Source organism: Eriocheir sinensis, chromosome 63 (genome assembly GCF_024679095.1).
Source record: "Eriocheir sinensis breed Jianghai 21 chromosome 63, ASM2467909v1, whole genome shotgun sequence".
Classification (NCBI taxonomy): domain Eukaryota; kingdom Metazoa; phylum Arthropoda; class Malacostraca; order Decapoda; family Varunidae; genus Eriocheir; species Eriocheir sinensis.
In genome coordinates, this window is record NC_066571.1 from 3,480,019 (window position 1) to 3,500,782 (window position 20,764).

General features: G+C 43.3%; 1 protein-coding gene across 1 annotated transcript in view; it reads right to left on the reverse strand.

The window, feature by feature from the left end:
- LOC126986864 (protein Wnt-2b-A-like) overlaps positions 1-20,764 on the reverse strand; it is a 68,130-nt gene that overhangs the window by 42,514 nt on the left and 4,852 nt on the right. Inside the window, exon 2 of the mRNA XM_050843328.1 lies at positions 9,755-10,294. Coding sequence (XP_050699285.1) covers positions 9,755-9,870 — 116 coding nt within the window. The 5' untranslated portion in view covers positions 9,871-10,294. The remainder of the gene's footprint in view (positions 1-9,754; positions 10,295-20,764) is intronic.

Consider the following 20,764-nt stretch of genomic DNA (forward strand, 5'->3'; position numbering starts at 1 on the left):
CACTACAACCTTTTCCTCCCCGTTGTTGTTGTTTCTTCCCCGCTCGTCTTTTTTTTTATACTTTCCTTATCTCGCTCTCTATCTTCATGCATTCTTACTCTCCTTCCATCCTCCCTTCTTCCTCCTCTTCTCAGTCTCTTCCTTTCCTCCGTTTTATTTTCCTTGTATTTGTCTTTTTATCATTTCTCTGTTTCCTTCTTCCTTATTTTACTTTTTTCACTTTCATACTCATTTTCTCCGCTACCCTTCCAATCGTCCACCTCTATCGGTCTCAATGATTTCACTCTCACATCTTTTGGTAATGGTGGTGATGGTGACGGTGATGGTGCCTGATGGTGGTGTGGTGATGGTGATGATGGTGACGGCGATGGTGGTGGTGCATCCTCGTCAGAGCTCGACAACAGTAAGTAATAGGTTTTGAAAATGTTACATGGAAGGAGGAGTTATTTTCACCGACATTCTTGTTTATGGAAGTTTGTGTTTCCGTGCGATATTTTTTGGTGTTAGTGTTCATTGTCTTACGCAGTGGATTATTTTGTGTTTTATTTATTCGTGTTTTTGTGAATAGCGTTGCCCAGTGAAATATTTTCCGTGTTTTATTTTTTGCAAGTGTTTGTGTGTCTTGTTTTGCCAATACCTTATTTTCCGTGCGTTCTTTTTCGTGTGCGCGTGTAGTACTTTGCTCGTCAATCTTTTTTTTCCGTGCGTTACTGTTTTTGTTTGTGTGCGTGTATTGCTTTGCCCAGTGACCTATTTTTGTTTTCCCGTGTCTCATTTAAATGGGTTAGCTTTTCCAGTAAACCGTGTTGGCTATCAATTCGGAACGCGGGCGCTCTAGCCTTTTATTAACAATTTTTTTTCAGTTTCGGCGTCGCCTTCCGCAACACTGTGTAAATTCCTAATTTTGAGACCAAAAGTCGAAATAACCACATCTTCAGAAACAATACCCATTTAACATCAAATTAACATGAAAATAGATTATACTAGAGATGCTAGAAAGCAAAATACAACCATGAACGAAATATCCAGTTGACGAAACATCTCATGTTGCCTTTATCCAGTACGGCGCTGTTCACGAGGTATACAGTTACAGGCCCGCGTACATTCCGCGCTTAGTGGTCATAAATACCATAAAACTCTACGAGCAATGGGTAAAATATATTTTTTTCCCGACCAGCAAGCACCGTGTTTGGACATTTGGTTCCAAACAATAACTTTTATTCCGGAATCCCGTAATAGTAAAAAGAACCGAATCCACTCGGAAATGTGCCTCTTTCAAAGATCTCCGAGTGGCCGCGTGTGGCGCTGCGTGTAGAGCCAATTTTTTTTTTTTTTTTACAGTAAAGGAAGAAACTCAAGGATAAAAATACATAAAAACAAATAAACCCGCCAAGCACCGCTCCCATAACAGAGCAGTGAAGAGAGACCAAAAGAGAGGTCAGTTTCGGGTACCATCTATTTCATATTAAGGTGATGAAGTAATTTTCTTTTTTTAGTTTTGCCCAGTAATTTATTCTATTGTGTATGAAAGCTTTTTTGTGTTTCATCAAGCAAACTCATTTATCAGTCTGTTCTGCTAGTTTTGTTCAATTGCCTCATCCAGTGTTTTTTTCTTGTCATTTATTCGAGTAACTCCACTCCACCAATTTATTTTGAAGGTCTTAATTTTGTGTCTGTCTTCTGCATTCATTTGTCAGTCAGTTGCACCTCAGAGGGTCTTCCTTTATCTCCCTCCTTCGTATTGGCTCATTTGTATTATTAATTATGAATGCACCGATTATCTTCTCTGTCAGATACACCAATTTGTCTGTCTGCCGTACCAGCGAAGCATATTCTTATCCTCATAAACGTCTTCATTAATCTGAACGGCAGTTTCTTGAAGTGTTTATTGACCCCAGTGCTGTTTGTCTTAAGCTCTGTGTTTGTTTATGTGTCAGCAAGTATGTGTCTGTTTATCAGTTGCTGTGTGTTTGTTTATATTAGAAGGAGTGTGTCTTTATTTAACAGGGGGCGGGTGTTTCTTTATCTATGAGTTGCTGTGTTCGTTTGTGTGTTCTGTCTTCAATATGTTAGTCTTTCCTGCGGGGGCTTCAAGGTTAGGCGTCTGGTTCTGCTCGTGCTGTCCTCTTGGGTCCGGGAACACTGTCGAAAAGTGGCGAGGATCCTTATTTTGTTACGTGTGTTGGTAATTTTGTTTGGGGGACTTTAGTTTTTTTTCTGTTTTCCTTTAGACAAAACGTGTGTGATTAAGATGGGAAATAGGAAGGGCTGAAGAGTGTGACGAATGACCGGTTGTTTTTATTGATTGTCGCTTCTTTATGTAAGCTAGACGTACGAGTAGAATGAGATGACAAAGAAGATAAAAAGAGGTTGGTCAGTCCAGGAAAAGAATAATAAAGAAAAACGAGGGAAAGTAAAAGAAAATAAGCGTAGGAAACCCGAGGATGATGTGTACCTACGTGATGAAAAGAGAAAACAGAAGGAATGATGAGAGAGGGAGTGATGAAGGATGTTTGGTCGTTTTCCTTGAGTTTTGGTTAATTTATCTTTTTATTTACACATTTTGCTTCTACTAATTTTTTTTTGGTGCTTTAATTCTTTTTTTTTTTTTTTTGTGTGTGTGTGTGCTTGTTGCCTTTTTCGCTACTTGTTTGTGTTGTTGCGTCTATTTTATTTACGTGGATTTATTTCATTTTCCGATTTTTATTTCATATTTTATTGTTGCGTATAAGGATCATTTCGGGAAGTTGTGTTGGTGTTAACAATAAAAGGAGCGAGTATGACGGTGACGATGATGGTGGCTGTGGTTCTTGTTGCTGTGTCATTTGATTTTATTATTATTATTATTATTATTATTATTATTTTTTTTTTTTTTTTTTTTACGTCTGAACCTATAGCGTCGGTAGGCTTCCTTGAGGGGCCTGGATGGTAGTCGGCCCCAGCCCGTCATGGCGCAGGCAAGTGTTTATAGTGACGCCATCTTTTTAGCTGTTCTGTTTCTATGTGTAGTTTTTATTTTCTAACATTTATTTCTAAAGTGGTCTTGTGTGCGTGTATTGCAGACTTCGATCATTACGTCGGGGTTGACAGAAACTTAATTATTTGTCCTGTTTATATTTAGCTTTTATTCAATTTTATTCTGATATATTTTCTCAGATTTTCTTGTGTGCGTACATTTTTTTTTTTTTTACGCAGAGGAGTCCGTTCAAGGGCATTAAAAAAAGGTAACAAATGTGAAAAAATGCCGAAAGATAGGTCAGTCTATAATGAGTGTGATGATAAAAACCACGCCCGTTATTGTCGCGTCATTCACTTGTTATACATCTGTTCTTATCATTTAATTTTAGTTAATGAAGTTTTCTCACATTTTCTTGCGTGTATAACTCGGTTCTCTTGATAATTGCCGCGGCGATGACAACCCCGCTAACGAGTGCGGTGCTGACGGTGACAGCGGCGCGGCCCATCAAAGTCAGCGGGCACGTGTCGCCCAAACAAATCACCAAAGGGAGCCAAACACCGGGGGGCGCGTCATTCACCCGCCCCTCTCCCCTCCCTGCACTCCCGCGGGGCCCCTTGAGCCGGCCTCCACGTGGACACCCTCCCATTGCAAACAGTTCTCGGCAGCATCGACCCTCGCCGCGGCCTCGAGCTATGCGGGCGTCCCTTTATTTTCCTGCACTCCAAATACAGGCCGCGCCATGATCACTGTTCCCGCGAGGCCGACACTCAGCTGCACATTGTCTGGACATGTGAAAACACGTGTAAAGCCCGGAATTGCAGTGTTTGCGATGCTACACGACGACGCGGGGACTGGATTGCGTTGAGAGACACTGAAATAAAATCAGACGGTCTCGCTTGATGTTCTTTTATTTGTTTGACTTTTCTCCGCTTCAAAATTTATGTAACGTGGTCTCTTTTCCGTGTTTTTTTGTTTTTGTTCCCGAAATTGACCTCTCTTTTTGACCACTCCTTTGACCTCTATTCGGGAGCAGTAAGTAGCGGGCTTTTTTATTTTCCTTTACGCCCTTGAACTGTCTCTTTAGCTGTAAAAAAAAAAAATAGGTGCTGTCTATAGCGCCGATATGCTCTTGGGGGTCACTCAGACGATCCCAGGTCTCTAGTGGCGCAGGCGAATTTTATTTACAGTGACTGCCGTGATGTGTGACTTGCTTGGCCCATGCTGCTCCCGGGTGCCCCACTTGAACGAAATCGCTGAAGTTAGGGCTCATTGAGGATCTGGGCAGCATGTGGGTAACCTTTCGCCTCTCATCGATGGTTGAAAATTGCCAGTGTCCTCCGGTGGAACTCCAACCTAGGTCCTCAGCGACGGTGCCAGATTATCGTACTCCACCATCTATGTTTGCTGATTTCCAACCCCAAAACCGTCCCCTCCACCGCGATAACTGGCTGGGTATATAGTTAACGTCAAAATGGCCAATTGTTTCTGTTTCTTGGCAATAGCTATGGGGGCGGAAACCGATTAACCCCTTAACTGCGAATTTCCTACAAGAAAACATCACCAAACTACAGAAATGGAACAAAAAGTGGCCGCTACGATTCAATGAAGAAAATGTAAGAGGGGATATCCAGCATACCAATACCACATGGGAAACACTCCACTATCCACCACAAAGGCAGAGAAAGACCTGGGACTACTATGTTACCAGGCTACCAGTGAAAGCCAAATCCATGCCAATCGCAGCGGACGGGTTAATATGATGCTCCGTGTACGACAATCTGGCATCGCTGGTCCTCAGGCTCTCACGTCCGCGCGCTCACCACTAGGCCACCCCCGTTCCTTTGGGTGGCGGTGGTTCCTGACAACTCGAGGCCGCGGGGAGACGGATGGGTAGAGTGTGTGCCGCCCACCGCTGGCTACACTGCAAGGCTCCTCGACGGGCAATTATTTCTAGCGGGTATTGTTTTTTGCGCGCTTGGTTTCTTGATGTGGGTCGTTATTTATCTATCTGATTAGTTACTTGGTTTATTAGCTTGTTATTTATTATTTGGTTATACTCACAGCAAGTTTTCCATAGTGTAAAGGTTTTTTTTTTCATAATCCCAACTTACTTTGTCTCGTGATGCATCGTTTACCTCTATCGTTTGTCTTATTTTTGCATATTTTCCTACTTATATTTGCGGAATAATCATTGAGGAAAAGAAAGCAGACGCAGAAGGACCGATTTTTTCTAGTCAAGGAGGCAGCTCCGGGGCAAAATAAGGATAAACAAAATAGACCACTGACACTGCTCCTGAAAATAGCTGACAGTAAGATAAGCCGAAAGAAGATCAGAGTCGGAGGCAGAGTTTATTATCCCGACACTGCGCGCCCTAAACACTCTGATCAAAAGTTACCGCGGCACCACCCTGGCCAGCCCCGGGGAGGCGTGGAGAGTCTTCAGTAATTGACTACATAATTGACTGACGAGCTGCTTGATTGTGTGACTGAGTGACGGATCTGCTGGTGATTTAAGGCTGAACAAGAATTAGGTTTACCGTCTCTTTATGCTTTTAATTTTTGACTGATTTTATATTGTTTTATTGGTGATTTTTTCCGGTTTTATTGTTTTAGAATATAATAGTTTTGTATTAAAATCGCCGCCATATGACCCAGCACTTGCGGCGCCAAGATGAACGCTCAAATAATCATTTAATCTTTACTGTCTCTTAGGGGCACAAAAAATTAGGCTTACTGTCTCTTAGGGGTACAAAAAATTAGGCTTACTCTCTCTTAGGGGCACAAAAATTCTGTTCGTAAGGGAAGAAGCAAATGCTGTGTGTATTATGAAGTGTTTGAGAGAGACGCGAGAAAGTCTTTACCGCCGCTAAGTCGTCACCATTGTAATTTATAAACCATCTTAAGGAGTCGGTGCTGAAGCTGATCTCCCCTCAGACTTTCGAGTTCTTGACTACTTACTCCCTTCCACCACAGCGACACAAAACAATCCTAAATTTCTTTCTTTTTCTTCTCCCCCCGCTACGCCTTCCTTCCTCGCCCTATCCTTCCTGTATCCTCTTTCAACTTCCCTCTTTCCTTCCTCCCATTTTCTTTTGCAGTCACGTTAAGTCCTTTCTTTCCTCTTTTTATTTTGTAGCTGTGTCTCGACTTGCACTGACACCTTCTGGTGATATAATTGCAAATTTATTCGGTGTAGCTGTTGGCATGGTCATTTATAATAATAATAATAATAATAATAATAATAATAATAATAATAATTCCAAACGTTCCCCCTCATCCCTGCTACTCACTACTCTCCTTCCATCACATCTGACAATTCCTCCCTCCCTTCCTCCTCTTCCTATCCTCCCTTCCTCTCTTCCTCTCCTCCTCTCCCTTCCTTCTTACTAACCTTCCAGCATTCCTTACCATCCTCCTTCCCTTCCACCTCTTCTTACCTTCCTTCCCTCCCTTCCTATACTCCCTCCCGACCTTCACTTCCTACCTTCCCTTCCTTCATTTTCTGACCATCCCCCTCTCCCTCCCTCCTTCCCTTCCTCCTCATCCTATCTTTCCTTCCTCCCTTTCTTCCCTCTCTCTCTCTAACTCTCCTCCCTCCCTCCACTTCGTATCTTTCCAACTCCTCTCATTCACTCCCTGACCATCCCTCTCTCCCTCTCTCCCTACCTTCCCTCCCCTCCTCCTCCTCCCCTTCCTACCCTGCAACACAAGCATTAAGTCGCCTCCCCTGGGTTCACCGGCGGGATAAGTCATCGCTTGAGTACTAGCTTGGCGCGCTGGGGGGCACTGGGGGGAGGGGGAAGGAAGGAAGAGGAAGAGAGTAGCAAGGAGGAGGAGGAGGAGGAGGAGGAGGGAACGTAACTCAGCCAGGAAAAGGGTTTGTCATCATGCCCAGAGGAGGAACTAGTCAGGGGGAGGGGAGAGAGTGTGTGTGTGTGTGAGAGAGAGAGAGAGAGAGAGAGAGAGAGAGAGAGAGAGAGGGGGGGTAAGGTAACACTGATTAGGTCTTTCCACAGTAACCCTTCAATTGTTCTGTCAGCGCTCCGTTTTCCATCCATCCATCACCTCCTAATGCCTGCCCTCCTCCACCTCCTCTTCTTCCTCCTCCTCCTCCTCCTCCTCCTCCTCTTCCTCCTTCTCTTTGCTATATTTTGTTCCTCCTGTATCCCCTTATCTTCCTCTCCATCATTTTTTTTTTCCCTACTGCATCTTCCTCCTCTTCTTCCTCCTCCTCTTCCTCTTCGTCGTCTTTTTTTTCTTCCTTCTCGTCTCTGTCCCCTTCTCCTCCACCTCTTCTCTTCTCTTCTCTTCTCCTCTCCTCTCCTCTCCCCTCCTCTCCTCCCCCTCCTTTTCATCTTCATCCCCATTCTTCTTCTCGTTAACTACTACTAATATTTTCTCTTGTTCCTCTTCATCTCCCCCTTCTCTATTACCTCCCATCATCATTCTCCTGCTGTTCCTCCTCCTCCTCCTCCTCCTCCTCCTCCTGTATGTGTAGGAGCGGACGAAGAAGTAAACGATTTAAGAGGACGAGAAGGACATGTAGTGAGATATATGATGATAATAATGATAGTAATAGTAATAATAATAATAATAATAATAATAATAATAATAATAATAATAATAATAATAATTGTACGTACACTATGTCAACATGCTACTCTTTCTGACATACGGAGTGACAGGAAAGAGAAAAAATTGTAAAGGAGGAAAAAAATGAGAAGAAATGCAAGGAAAAAAGGAAAACAGGAAAAGAAAAAAAATATAAGAGAGGAAAAAAGGAGGAAGGGAAAAATACAAGAAAAAAGGAAAACAGGAAAATAAAAAAATGTAAAAGAGGAAAAAAATGAGGAAGGGAAGAAATGTAAGAAAAAAAAGGAGAATAGGAAAAGGCAAAAAATGTAAAAGAGAAAAAATGAAGGGAAGAAATACAAGAAAAAAAGGAAAACAGGAAAAGAAAACACTGTAAAAGAGGAAAAAAATGGGGAAGGAAAGAAATACAAGAAAAAAAGGAAAACAGGAAAAAGAAAAAAATATAAGAGGAAAAAAATGAGGAAAGAAAAAAAAACAGGAAAAGAAAATAATGTAAGAGGAAAAAAAATGAGGAAGGGAAAAAATACAAGAAAAAAAGGAAAACAGGAAAAAGAAAGACGGATGGAAGAAAAGAAAAAAATGATCGTAATACAAAAAAAAAAATAGATAATAAAAAAAGCGCTAAATAGATCGAAAAAATATCGCCGTTTTGTTATTATTATTATTATTATTATTATTATTATTATTATTATTATTGTTATTATTATCATCATCGTAATCATCAATGTCGCCGTTACCATGCTTGCACTTAACTTGCCTTCCTTCTGGTAAAATTAATAAATCATTGTTTTATTAGTACACTGTTAAGAAGGGAAAAAGACTGAGAAGGGCGGAGGAGAAATGAGGTGTATGGAAAGGGGAGAGGGGAGGATGAGGGGGAAGATACACTGAAGGGATGAAAAGGGAATGAAAGGGAGGTTCAAAGGGAAGGGAGAGGATGAGGGGAAAGATATACTAAAGGGATGAAAAGGGGAGAAAGGAAGGGACAAAGGGAAGGAAGGAGAATGAGGGGAAAGATATACTAAAGGGATGAAAAGGGGAGAAAGGAAGGGACAAAGGGAAGGAAGGAGAATGAGGGGAAAGATATACTAAAGGGATGAAAAGGGAATGAAGGGGAGGTTCAAAGGGAAGGGAGAGGATGAGGGGAAAGATTTACTGAAGGGATGAAAGGGGAAGAAAGGGAAGGGAGAAAGGGAAGGAAGGAGAATGAGGGGAAAGATATATTAAAGGGATGAAAAGGGAATGAAAGGGAGGTTCAAAGGGAAGGGAGAGGATGAGGGGAATGATATACTGAATGGATGAAAAGGGAAGAAAGGGAAGGGACAAAGGGAAGGAAGGAGAATGAGGGGAAAGATTTACTGAAGGGATGAAAGGGGAAGAAAGGGAAGGGACAGAGAGAAGGAAGGATAATGAGGGGAAAGAGAAACAGAAGAAAAAAAATATTGTGACGCTTTTTATTTATACGTAGAGGGATGGGAGTATGAGGAGATTCTATGTATGAAAATTCAAACACGGGGCCAATAAACGAAAGGAAAGGGAAAGTGAAGGAAAGAGAATGAGGGGAAAGATACAGAAGAAAAACACTGTAACGCTTGTTATTAATATGTAGGGGGAGAGAGAGGGATGGGAGGAGGGGAGATTCTATGTATGAAAATTCAAACACTGGTCAATAAACGAAGCCAAATGAAAGGAAACGAAGGAAAACAAGATGCAATGTGGAATGTACAGTGAATGTACCTTAGTAGCAAATAAGAGATGCAAAAAGAATTAGAGACGAGACACATTATATTAGGAGGAAGTTACAGAGATTGATAACTAACTATAGGGAATCAAAAATATTAAGGATTGTGACAGAAGAAAAAGCAAAGAAAATGGTTAAGTATCTGTTGTGGAAAAGGAAATGGAGTGACCTTCAAAACTGGAAGAGAGAGAGAGAGAAGAAAAGAGGAAAAAGAGAGCGCGCAAAAGAATGGAAAGAACTAGAGCAAAAAGGAGACAGAACTGGAACAGGAAGGGAGAGAGACAGAGAGAGACGAGACAGAGAAAGAAACAGAGAGGGGGAGAGAGAGAGAGACACACACACACAGAAATAAAGACTCAGGCACAGAAAAACACACAAACACAGACAAACAAGCAAACAAACAGACACAGAGCAAGCGGCAGTGTTCCAGGCAAAGCAAACCAAAGCCGGGTAGTACTCACCACCAGGCGGCGTGGGCAGGGGTGAGGGCGGGTAGGAGTAGCAGCAGCAGCAGCACCCACGAGGCCAGAACCTGCAGCCCCGCCAGACCCGGCCAGCCTGCCTCCCGCCCCCTCATGGCCACGCACCCTCACATGCCGTCCTCAGCGCCCCTCAGCCCACGCTCAGCGCCGCCCGGGGAAGCCTCGCCGCCCCTGGATGCATCGCGGGCGTGGCGTGGGCGTCGGTGTGGGCGTGGGCGGGTCTCGGAACTGATAGGAACGCCCACTTAATTGTTTTTGGCAGGTTTTTTGAGTCCGTGTGTGTGTGTGTGTGTGTGTGTGTGTGTGTGTGTAGCAGCGACGCACAGGGCAGCACAGAACACCACAACAGCACAGCACTCAGTAGCTTTCTTCACAGCACCACCACCACCACCACCACCACCGTCACCACCGCCGCCGCCGCCTCGTTAGACAGAAGCACCGCCGCCGCCGCCTCCGTCACCGCCTCCTCCGCCGCCGCCTCCGCCGCCGCCGCCTCGCTCGGCAGACCACCTCACTTTACTGTCCAGGGTGAGAACACGCGGCTGGGTCAGGGTGATGAGGGGGGGGGTCAGTCAGTCAGGAGGGGGGAGGGGAGGGTAGGGGTGGGGAGGAAGGAGAGGAGAGAATGGAGAGAGGAGGGGAGGGGGAAGAGAAGTCCGCTCATCTTACCCCCTCCTCCTCCTCCTCCTCCTCCTCCTTCTCCTCCTTCTCCTCCTCCTTCTCTTACTCCTTCCCTTCCTCCTCCTCCTCCTCCTCCTCCTCCACTGTTGCTCCTCCAGTCCACTCTCTTTCCAAACACACACACACACACACACACACACACACACACACACACACGTTCATCCCTGCAATAAGATGACGCCGCCGATTCCCTTGACGTAATTGAAGGTAATGAGAGAGAGAGAGAGAGTGTGTGTATGTGTGCGCGCGTTTGCATTCCCCTTTTTACCTGTCTGTCTTTCTCATTTACTTTCTTCCACATCTACCCTTCATTATTAAGCCATACAGTATACACCCACCCATCTCAGCATCCATTCACCCTTTCTCCATCAATCCACCTTCCTTCCCATCCGTCAATCCATCTATCCACCTTTCCTTCCACCTGTCAATCTATCTATCCACCTCTTCCACTTCTCACTCCATCTCTCCACTTCTCCACCTGCCAGTCCATCTCTCCACCTGTCCATCTTCACCCAGGTATCAATTAGCCATCAATACCTGCCTAGGGGTCGTAGGAGGGGCAGGTGAGGCAGGCAACCCACACCTGTCCTCACCTGGGCGAAGGAACACGGGGCAATCACAGGTGCGCGGACTACGCCATGCAAATGAGGGAAGCCCCGTGGTGTGTGTGGAGGGGGGGCGCGGAAGGGGGGGAAGGGGGGAATGTGTGTGTGTGTGTGTGTGTGTGTGTGTGTGTGTGTGTGTGTGTGTGTGTGTGTGTGTGAACTAGGGTACACACACATTTTTTCCCTGCCCCAAACCAGCCGCCGTTGCAAGGATATGATAATTACCGAGTACAGGGCCGTTTTTGCCTCCTCCCTCTCTCTCTCTCCCTCTCTCTCTCTCTCTCGCTCTATCTCTCTATCTCTCTTCCTCCCACACTTCCCTTCCCCTCCATCTCCTCCTGTCCTCCCTTGCTCCTTCTCACACCCTCTCCTCTCTCCTCTCTCCTCTTCCCTCCCTCGCCTCTTCCTCCTCTTCATCGTCTCCTCCTTTCCTTTTCCTCTCTCTCTCTTCCTTTCTTCCCTTTCTCTCTTTTGTGTTCTTTTCGCTTCTCCTCTTTCATCTTTTCTTTGTTATTTCTTCTCCGCTTTTCTCTTATGTGTTCGTCTTTTTTTTATTTCTCTCTCTCTCTCTCTCTCTCTCTCTCTCTCTCTCTCTCTCTCTCTCTCTCTCTCTCTCTCTCTCTCTCTCTCTCTCTCTCTCTCTCTCTCTCTCTCTCTCTCTCTCTCTCTCTCTCTCTCTCTCTCTCTCTCTCAATTATCTATGATTTATTGTGCATTGAGAGAGAGAAAAGGGGGTAGGGGAAGGGGAAGAGGGGGGAGGAGGGGGGGAGGGGATGAGGAGGAGGAGATGGGATGGAGGAGAAAGGGAAGGGAGAGGAAAGGGAGGGAGTATTAGTGGTCATCTCTCCTCTCCCTTTTTCTCTCCCTTCGTTTCTCTTTTCCTCCCTTTCCTCCCCATTTCCCTCCCTTACCTATATTAAACCTTCAATCCAGCTGTATCTCTCCTTCCCCCCTCCTCCTCCTCCTCCTCCTCCTCCTCTTCCTCTTCCTGTTCCGTTATCAAGCTCCCTTCACTCGGGTATTTTTTTTTCATTATATATGTGTGTATGTATAATTGTTTGTGTGTGTGTGTGTGTGTGTGTGTGTGTGTGTGTGTGTGCAGCATCCGTATCATCCTCGCCTTAGCATTTCTCTTCATATATGTCTCCTTTTTGTTGTTCTTTTTTGTTTTCTTTTCTTTTCACTTCATTTCTCTCATTTTCTTATCCTTCCTTCCTTCGCCTCCCTTTTTCTCTACTGCACTCATTCACTCACTCACTCATTCACTCTCCTCATAATATTTACTTTCCCGCTATCTTATTTTAATTATCCCTTGCTTTCTATCCTCATCTCATTTATCTCTTTTATTACACTAATCGCTATTTTATTTTTCACTTGTTTTCATTTCAATTTCCACTTCATTTTCTTGCTTTTTCTTTCCCTACCGTTCTTTTTTTGGCATTCCACCCTTCTTTTTTTCATACCTTACTTTCCCACCTTCATTATCATTCCTTACTCCCATCAGCATCCTCTTCATCCTTCCCCTTATCACCTCCACTTGACGTTTTCATTTCAATTTCCACTTCATTTTCTTGCTCTTTCTTTCCCTTCCGTCCTTTTCTCATGCCTTACTTTCCCACCTTCTTTATCATTCCTCACTCCCATCAGCATCCTCTTCATCCTTCCCCATATCACCTCCACTTAACGTTTTCATTTCAACTTCCACTTCATTTTCTTGCTTTTTCTTTCCCTACTGTACTTTTTTGGGGCATTCCACCCTTCTTATTTCATACCTTACTTCCCACCTTCCTTATCATTCCTCACTCCCATCAGCATCCTCTTCATCCTTCCCCTTATCACCTCCACTTGACGTTTTCATTTCAATTTCCACTTCATTTTCTTGCTCTTTCTTTCCCTTCCGTCCTTTTCTCATGCCTTACTTTCCCACCTTCTTTATCATTCCTCACTCCCATCAGCATCCTCTTTATCCTTCCTCGTATCACCTCCACTTGACGTTTTCATTTCAACTTCTACTTCATTTTCTTGCTTTTTCTTTCCCTTCCGTCCTTTTTTTGGCATTCCACCCTTCTTTTTTCAAACCTTACTTTCCCACCTTCATTATCATTCCTCACTCTCATCAGCATCCTCTTCATCCTTCCCCATAACACTTCCTTCATCTTCTCTTTCCCCCTTTCTCCCTTTCCCATCCTCCTTTCTTTCCTTGCATCCTTTCTTCCGCATTCATCAGTTACCCACCTTTCATATCATCCCTCACCTCCCATCCCTTCATTCACCACTCCCTTGCTCTTCTCTCCCTTCTCCTCCCCTTGATCTACCCTCCTTCCTTTCCTTGCACCTTATCCTAATCCCCCTAATCCCCTAATGCCCCTCCCCGTATCCCCTCCCTCCTCACCTGTACCTGTCGCAGCCATCTACATTAATTAAAGGTAAAACACGAGATCGGTGCCCAGACTTGTATTCTCAAACATTTCGGGGTCTACACAGCCACGTTTGATAAGGCTTTCGTAGAGGTTGAGGGTATTTCCATAGATTGTTTTATGAGCCTAGGGATAGTTGGACAAGTTTTCTGCACCATGAATGTGAAAAGCACTTATGAGAACCCGACTGACCTTCTTTGTGACCTTTGGAAATGCTTGTTGTGAAGTTGAAAGCGTCTTAGAAATCGAGCTTAAAAAATTCACAATTAGATTCCCCGTGGTATGATTTTTCAATGTGCAAAGTGTAATGTATATATTATAATGTACATGTGAGTGTGCGACAGCTCACATAAACTTTGTAACTATTGTATAAAACTGTTAATATTGTTAAAACTCATCACGCTTTTCATATACCAGAGAGAGAGTTATAACACTTCGGAGTTGTTCGTAACCACGTATGACACCACTTATATTTTCCTTTATCTCTCCCAATCCACTTCCTTTATTGCCTTGCTTTAGCGTATAATAGTGTAAGAAATATAGAGTTTATTTATTTATTTATCTATTTACAACAAAGGAGACAGCTCAAGGGCACAAAGAAAGGAAACTATAATAAAAAAAGCCCGCTACTCGCTGCTCCTAAAAAGAATCCAAGGAGGTGGCCGAAAGAGGGGTCACTTTCGGGAGGAGAGGTAATCTATTTTATTTAGTTCTTTTTTCTTCTCCTTGAGTTTATGTTTTCCTTTTCCTCTCCTCATCCACTTTTGTTGCCCTTGCTCTCCCATGAAGCAGGTTAAGAAAAATGCGTAGCTTCCTTTTTTTTTAACTTAGCTCGTGTTTTTTTCCTTTCCCTTCTTGAGTTTTCCTTGGTTTAATTTGGTCCAATACTCCATTTTGTGATAAGCTTGTTCGAGGTGTCACATAATTTATTTTTTCCGCGTTTAGGAGCGGTAAGAATTAAAATGTTTTCCTCCTTTATTCTTCAACAGCCTCGGGCCTTTTATATTTTCCGTGTTTGAAAGAATAAGTAGTGTTGATGTCTGATTCTAATGGCGTCACACTTTTTTTTTTTTCTGTCTTGTTTAACCCCTTGGCTGCGGATTCCTACCAGAAGACCTCACCAAGCTACAGGAATGGAATAAAAAGAGGCTGCTACAACTCAATGAGAAAAATGTAAAGTCCTGCACCCTGGGAGGAGATATCCAGCACACCAATACCACATGGGAAACACTCCACAATCCACCACAGAGGCAGAGAAAGACCTGGGACTATATGTTACCAGGCTACCACTGAAGGCCAAATCCATGACAATTGCAGCGGACGGGTTTACTTCACCTTTTTAGAATTGCTTTGTATTGCGTTGTTTTGATGGTGGTGTCGGGCATGACGAAGGAGGAGTGGGGAGGTGTCGGGGCGGGGCGCGTGGAAGGAAGGGCCTGACACCGCTGATTCTTATATACTTATTTATTAATTTGTGTGCGTGTTAACTCGTGTCCCGCTCTGCCTCCGTGTTTGTGTGTTTGTTTATGTGTTTGTTTGTGTGTTTTATTTGTTTGCTTCCCGCCGCGCAAGACTCTCAAGGACGGGGTGTTAAATGTTTCTGGTGGAGGGAAGTGTTTTGTTTGTTTGTTTGTTTGTTTGTTTATGATGATGTTGATGATGATGATGATGATGATGATAGTTTTTTTATGCAGTTCTAGGCTTAATGATACATAATGAACCGGGTATTATTATCATTATTATATCATTAGTTATTATATTTTTCATTATCATCATCATCATCATCATCATCATCACTGCTATCATTATATTTCGTCCTTTCTGTTGACAATGTTGGTGACGTCGTTATATTTCCTGCTGTTGTTGTTGTTGTTGTTGTTGTTGATGGTGCTGTTTATTTATTCATACTAAGACCCGTTCGGCGGCGGCGGTGGCGGTGGGGAGGAGGAGGAGGAGGAGGAGGAGAGGAAGAGGTGTGGGCGTGTCTCCAGGTCTTAGCCATGTTAGGCGGGCGGGGCTGACGTGTTGCAGCCATAACTCATTCACCACCATCACCACCACCACCATCACCACCATCACCACCACCACCACCATCACCACCACCACCACCACCACCACCACCACCTCTATCACCACCACCCCCATCACCTTCACCACCACCACAACCACCTCTATCACCACCACCACCACCACCATCAACACCTTCACCACCATCACCAGCTCGTACACCACCACCACCTCTATCACCACTATCACCACCACCACCACCACCATCACCATCACCAGCTTCTCTTCTTTCTCTTTCTCAATACATTTATTTTTTTTATTATATTATTTATCGTTTCGTTTCTCTCGTTTTTATTTCACTTCAGCAGCTTTCCTCTCATCCCCTTTCCACTACCCTCCCTCACTCCCCTTTAATCCTCCTCTCACTCCCCTCTCCTCCTCCTCCTCCTCCTCCCACCACTGTGTTCATCCTTCACCACTACCGTCATCCTGTGTGGCTATCCTACGCTCCGCATCCCCTCCCTCCCCCTCCTCATCCTCTCCTTTTGATCCCCCGTACTCTCTCCCTTCCTCCCCCGCTTCCTTCTCAATTTTTTTCCATGCATCTTTTCGCTTTCATGTCTGTGTCTCTCCCTTTCTCTTCCTTGTCTGTTTGTTCTATTTTCCTTCCCTTTCCTCCATGTTTCTCCCGATTCTCTTATTTTTCGCTTTTTCCACTTTTTCGTTTTTGTCTATCTGTTCCCCTTTTTTTCTTTTGCCTTAATATAAATCTACTATCATCTCCATCTCTTGTTATCCTTCTCTCTTTCCCATCTACTACCTACGCCTATCTTTCTTTACTCCTTTCCCCTTCACTCCTCCCTCCTCTCCTCCCTGACCGTCCCCCTGTTTTTCTCTCCCACTGTTATCCTCCTCGTTTTACCTCTCCTCTCTTTATGCTTCTCTTCGTCTCAGCAGCCTCCGTCTCTCCCTCTTCCTCTTCCTCCCGTTCCTTGTCCCAACTTTTCCATCTCTCACATTTCTCGCCTCTCCGTCTTCCTATTCCTCCTTTTTTTATCCCATCCCTATCCCAGCTTTATCCATCTTCTCCATCTCTTCCTTCTCCGTGTTTTCCTCTCTTCTTTTAGACTTCTTTCACCCTCCTCCTCCTCCTCCTCGTCCCTCTCCTCCTCTCGCCTTACTAATACGGATCATACTTTTTTTACCCCGTGTACAAGGCAGCCCGAAGCGTGACTGGAGGATCATGAACAAAAATACTCCGGCGACGAAATGAATGTCTCCGGGAATAGCTTTTTGAGGGTGAATACAAATCCCTCCTAACGCCACAACTTATGGACCGTAATTACCCCCTTATGCGCCGGACCGCCACATTCACGCTTCTATGACTCGGCGGTTCTGTGGGCGCTGGTGACGAGGCTGCGTTGATTAGTCGTTGGAAGATCTATTACTACCACTACCACCACTCCGTTTACCAATACAACTACCATATCATCACCATTACTATCATTACCCTTACTATTATGATCACCACCACTACCACCATCATCATCACCACCACCGCCAACTCCTACGAACCGATCCCTGCGTGTTCTCGTGAAGGGGTTTTCGAGTCCATAGATTTGTTTACATGATTTTTACGATACTTCAACGTGTATTATTTACTACATTTTTACTAGACTCGCTTAGAATTTTTACAAGATCTTTAAGTAACCCAATTTTAGCAAGATATTTTACAGGACTTTTACTAGTTGTTTCCAAGATATTTACTAGACGAGCAATTTATACAAGATTTTAACGACTTCAACTGACACTTTTTACAAGAATTTTACGATAATTAAACTTACAATCTATAGGAGACTTTAACAATACTCTAACTTACAATTTTTAGAAGGTTTTTACGAGACTAACTAACAAAACTACACTATTATTCACAAGACTTTTACTAATAAATTTGACGATATTCTAACCAAGGATTTCTACGAGACTTTCCTTCGATATTTTAACAAGATCATAGAAGCTTCAGAGGACTCCTTAATTAAACCTTCCCTGCGCTTCCTCACAAACTTTCCTCAACGTCTGAAGCATTAAAAAAAAAGTTCCCATAATCAGCCGACTTGGCCTCTCTCCATTCGCCGTTCTCACAGTGCTATTGATGGTATTCTTTTGTTACGAGTGTCATGGTTAAGTCTCCTCGCCATTATGCTGCGTAAAACATTCGCCTCATTCGTGGTAATCATCATAATCATCAAAATCATAACTTTTGTCTTCATATTCACAATCATAATCGTCCTCATCATCATAACCATCGTCATATTCTTCATAATCATAATCATATCATCATTATCATCGTTCTCCTTATTATTATTTATCATCGCCCTCACCTCCTCCTCACTGCCTTTTATTGTTATTATCATTATCATCATTATAGGACATAGTAAAAAACTGCGGAAGGGAAGATGCTTGAGAGACATAAAGAACTATAGCTTCCCACAAAGAAATATAGAGGTCTGGAGGCATTGGTAAGAAATTGAAGAAGAGCGACTGTAGGAGAGACATCAAGAAATACAGTTTTCCATGAGTTCGGTCATTATGGTCCAGTTTTACAGCCCACCACAGCAAGTTTGTAAGCTCGCCAACCAAACACGAAACACCACGAAAATTCCTTGTCTAGTGTTTGGCGTTGATATAAAAAAAGGAGAAAATTTTAGGAAAGCACACAGGAAATCTCTCTAGTATCTGGTATTGAGTAGAAATAACGGATCATTGTGGAAAATATAGCTTGGTTTGGGTGCTTACAATGGCTGGGTTGGACTGTCGAATTGGCCCTATAACCCGCCTTCTCAGCAGCCCCGTACACCTGAGTCGCCGAGAAAGAGAAAATGATCTGAAAACAATGAGAGCCGCGTAGGAAAAGGATAACATTGAAGATTATAAAAGTGGAGGGACATCACAGTATTATTTGAGGTCTTTAATTCTTACGAGTGTCAGTGCTTGCCTCTGCTCGTCATTACCCTTTAAGTACTTTTTATGATCAGTTGTCTTTGTTCTCGCCTCCTTCTAACCGCCATCACAGTGTTATTTGAGGTGTTCCCTTCTTACGAGCGTCATTGTTTACGTCCTATCGCAATTATGCTTTATTTGGCATTTACTATGATCAGTCGTCCTCGTCCATGCAGCCTCTTCACCGCGATCATACCATTGTTTGAGGTATTTTCTTCTTACGAGCGTCGGTGTTTACGTTCTCTCACTATGCTATGTTAAGTATTCGCAATGATCAGTCGTCCTCGTCCATGGCTCCTCTTCACCGCCATCATAGTAAAGTTTGAGGTATTCTCTTCTTATACGAGCGTCAATGTTTACCTCGCCATTATGCTGCCCACGGTATCCGATATAATCTTTGGTCTTTCTTCCCGCTTACTCCTCGCCGCCGTCACAAAGCTATTCATTCCGAGGTCTTCCATTATCAGGAGCTTCAAATTTTCAGTCTTCTTCCTGATTAAAATTGAAGCCTTTTTCCCATTTATTTTCCCTCCCGGCCTCAAAACATCCTACCCCTCATAAGGACTGAAGCCATTACCTGTTACCTGCTCATATTCTCGTTCCCGCCCACTAATTATTGCTTTCTATATAGGAGTAGTGATTAGCAGACTTTTATTTATTTTTATTTTTATTTTTGCCCTTGAGCTCCCCCCTTTACACTAAAAAGATACTAACTTCTCATATTTAGGGGCTGTTCCTTTTTCCTTAACCCATTTCAATTATCTTCCCATACATTCCTTACCGCCCAAGACGCCGTAACTTTATATATTTAGGGAACTTAATTCATTTCCGCCCCTGCCTGTTTTCTTTTACTTAGTCCATTTCACTTTCCTAACTTTACATTCCTTGTTGTCCAAAATACTGTAACTTTATATATTTAGGGAACTTTAAGTAATTTCCGCCCCTCCCTGTTTTCTTTTACTTAATCCATTTCACTTTCCTAACTTTACATTCCTTGCTGTCCAAAATACTGTAACTTTATATATTTAGGGAACTTTAAGTCATTTCCGCCCTTGACTGTTTACTTTTACTTAATCCATTTCACTTTCCTTGCCTAACATTCCTTACTGTCTGTAATACTGTAACTTTATATTTAGGGAACTTTAAGTCATTTCCGCCCCTGCCTGTTTTCTTTTACTTAATCCATTTGACTTTCCTGACCTAACATTCCTTGCTGTCCATAATACTGTAGCTTTTATATTTAGGGAACTTTAAGTCATTTCCGCCCATGCCTGTTTTCTTTTGCTTAATCCATTTCATTTTCCTTGCCTAACATTCCTTGCTGTCCATAATACTGTAACTTTTATATTTAGGGAACTTAAGTCATTTCCGCCCCTGCCTGTTTTCTTTTACTTAATCTATTTCACTTTCCTGACCTAACATTCCTTACTGTCCATAATACTGTAACTTTTTTTTTATATTTAGGATACTTAACTCATTCCCGTCCCTGGCAGTTTTCTTTAACATGATCACTTTCAATGTTATGCTTTCCCTCCCGGCATCGTATTATCAAATCCTACTAAATCACCTTCAATTTTAAGTTTTCCCTCCTGGATTCTTAATATCAATCAATCACCTTTCCCGCTCTCTAATAGAAAGGTAAGCCAATCACCTGTCCCTACCTGTCTCACCGCCCAATCTACTGCACCTGTTTATGCTGAGGAAACTTATGCCCGTTCCTGGCTGATCCCTTTTGCCTCTGACATAATGATCCGTTATATATTCTGTTCGGTAGCCAAGCCAATCTCGTCCCAGCTAATATTTACCATCTATAATACACATCCATAATCTTCCGTATTTAATAAGCCGCGCCGTCTCCGTCCCGCCTGTCCAATGCGATGAAAATATTGCCTTAAGTAATATAATCTTTGCCCGTGTTTGTGGGTCACCTGTCCGGCGCGGCTGACATGTTACCTGACTCAACTAGCGGCCGCCCACACGGCTCGCACACCTGCCTCATTATGGCCAGGTATGTGCATGGACCTTTGGACATTAATATGGTGTGGAGGGGGCCGGAGGGAAGGGGAGGGGAGGGGAGTGTGTGTGTGTGTGTGTGTGTGTGTGTGTGTGTGTGTGTGTGTAAGGACTCCGCTAGGAATTTATGATGACAAAAACTTTCTATTTACATGAAACTTTCTTACGAAGTTTCATGGTATGCACAGTGTCTAGTTCTAACGAAAAAACAATGGAAATCTCTGAAAAATTGGGACCAGCTAGATCATCATACGAAAGCCCTTCCT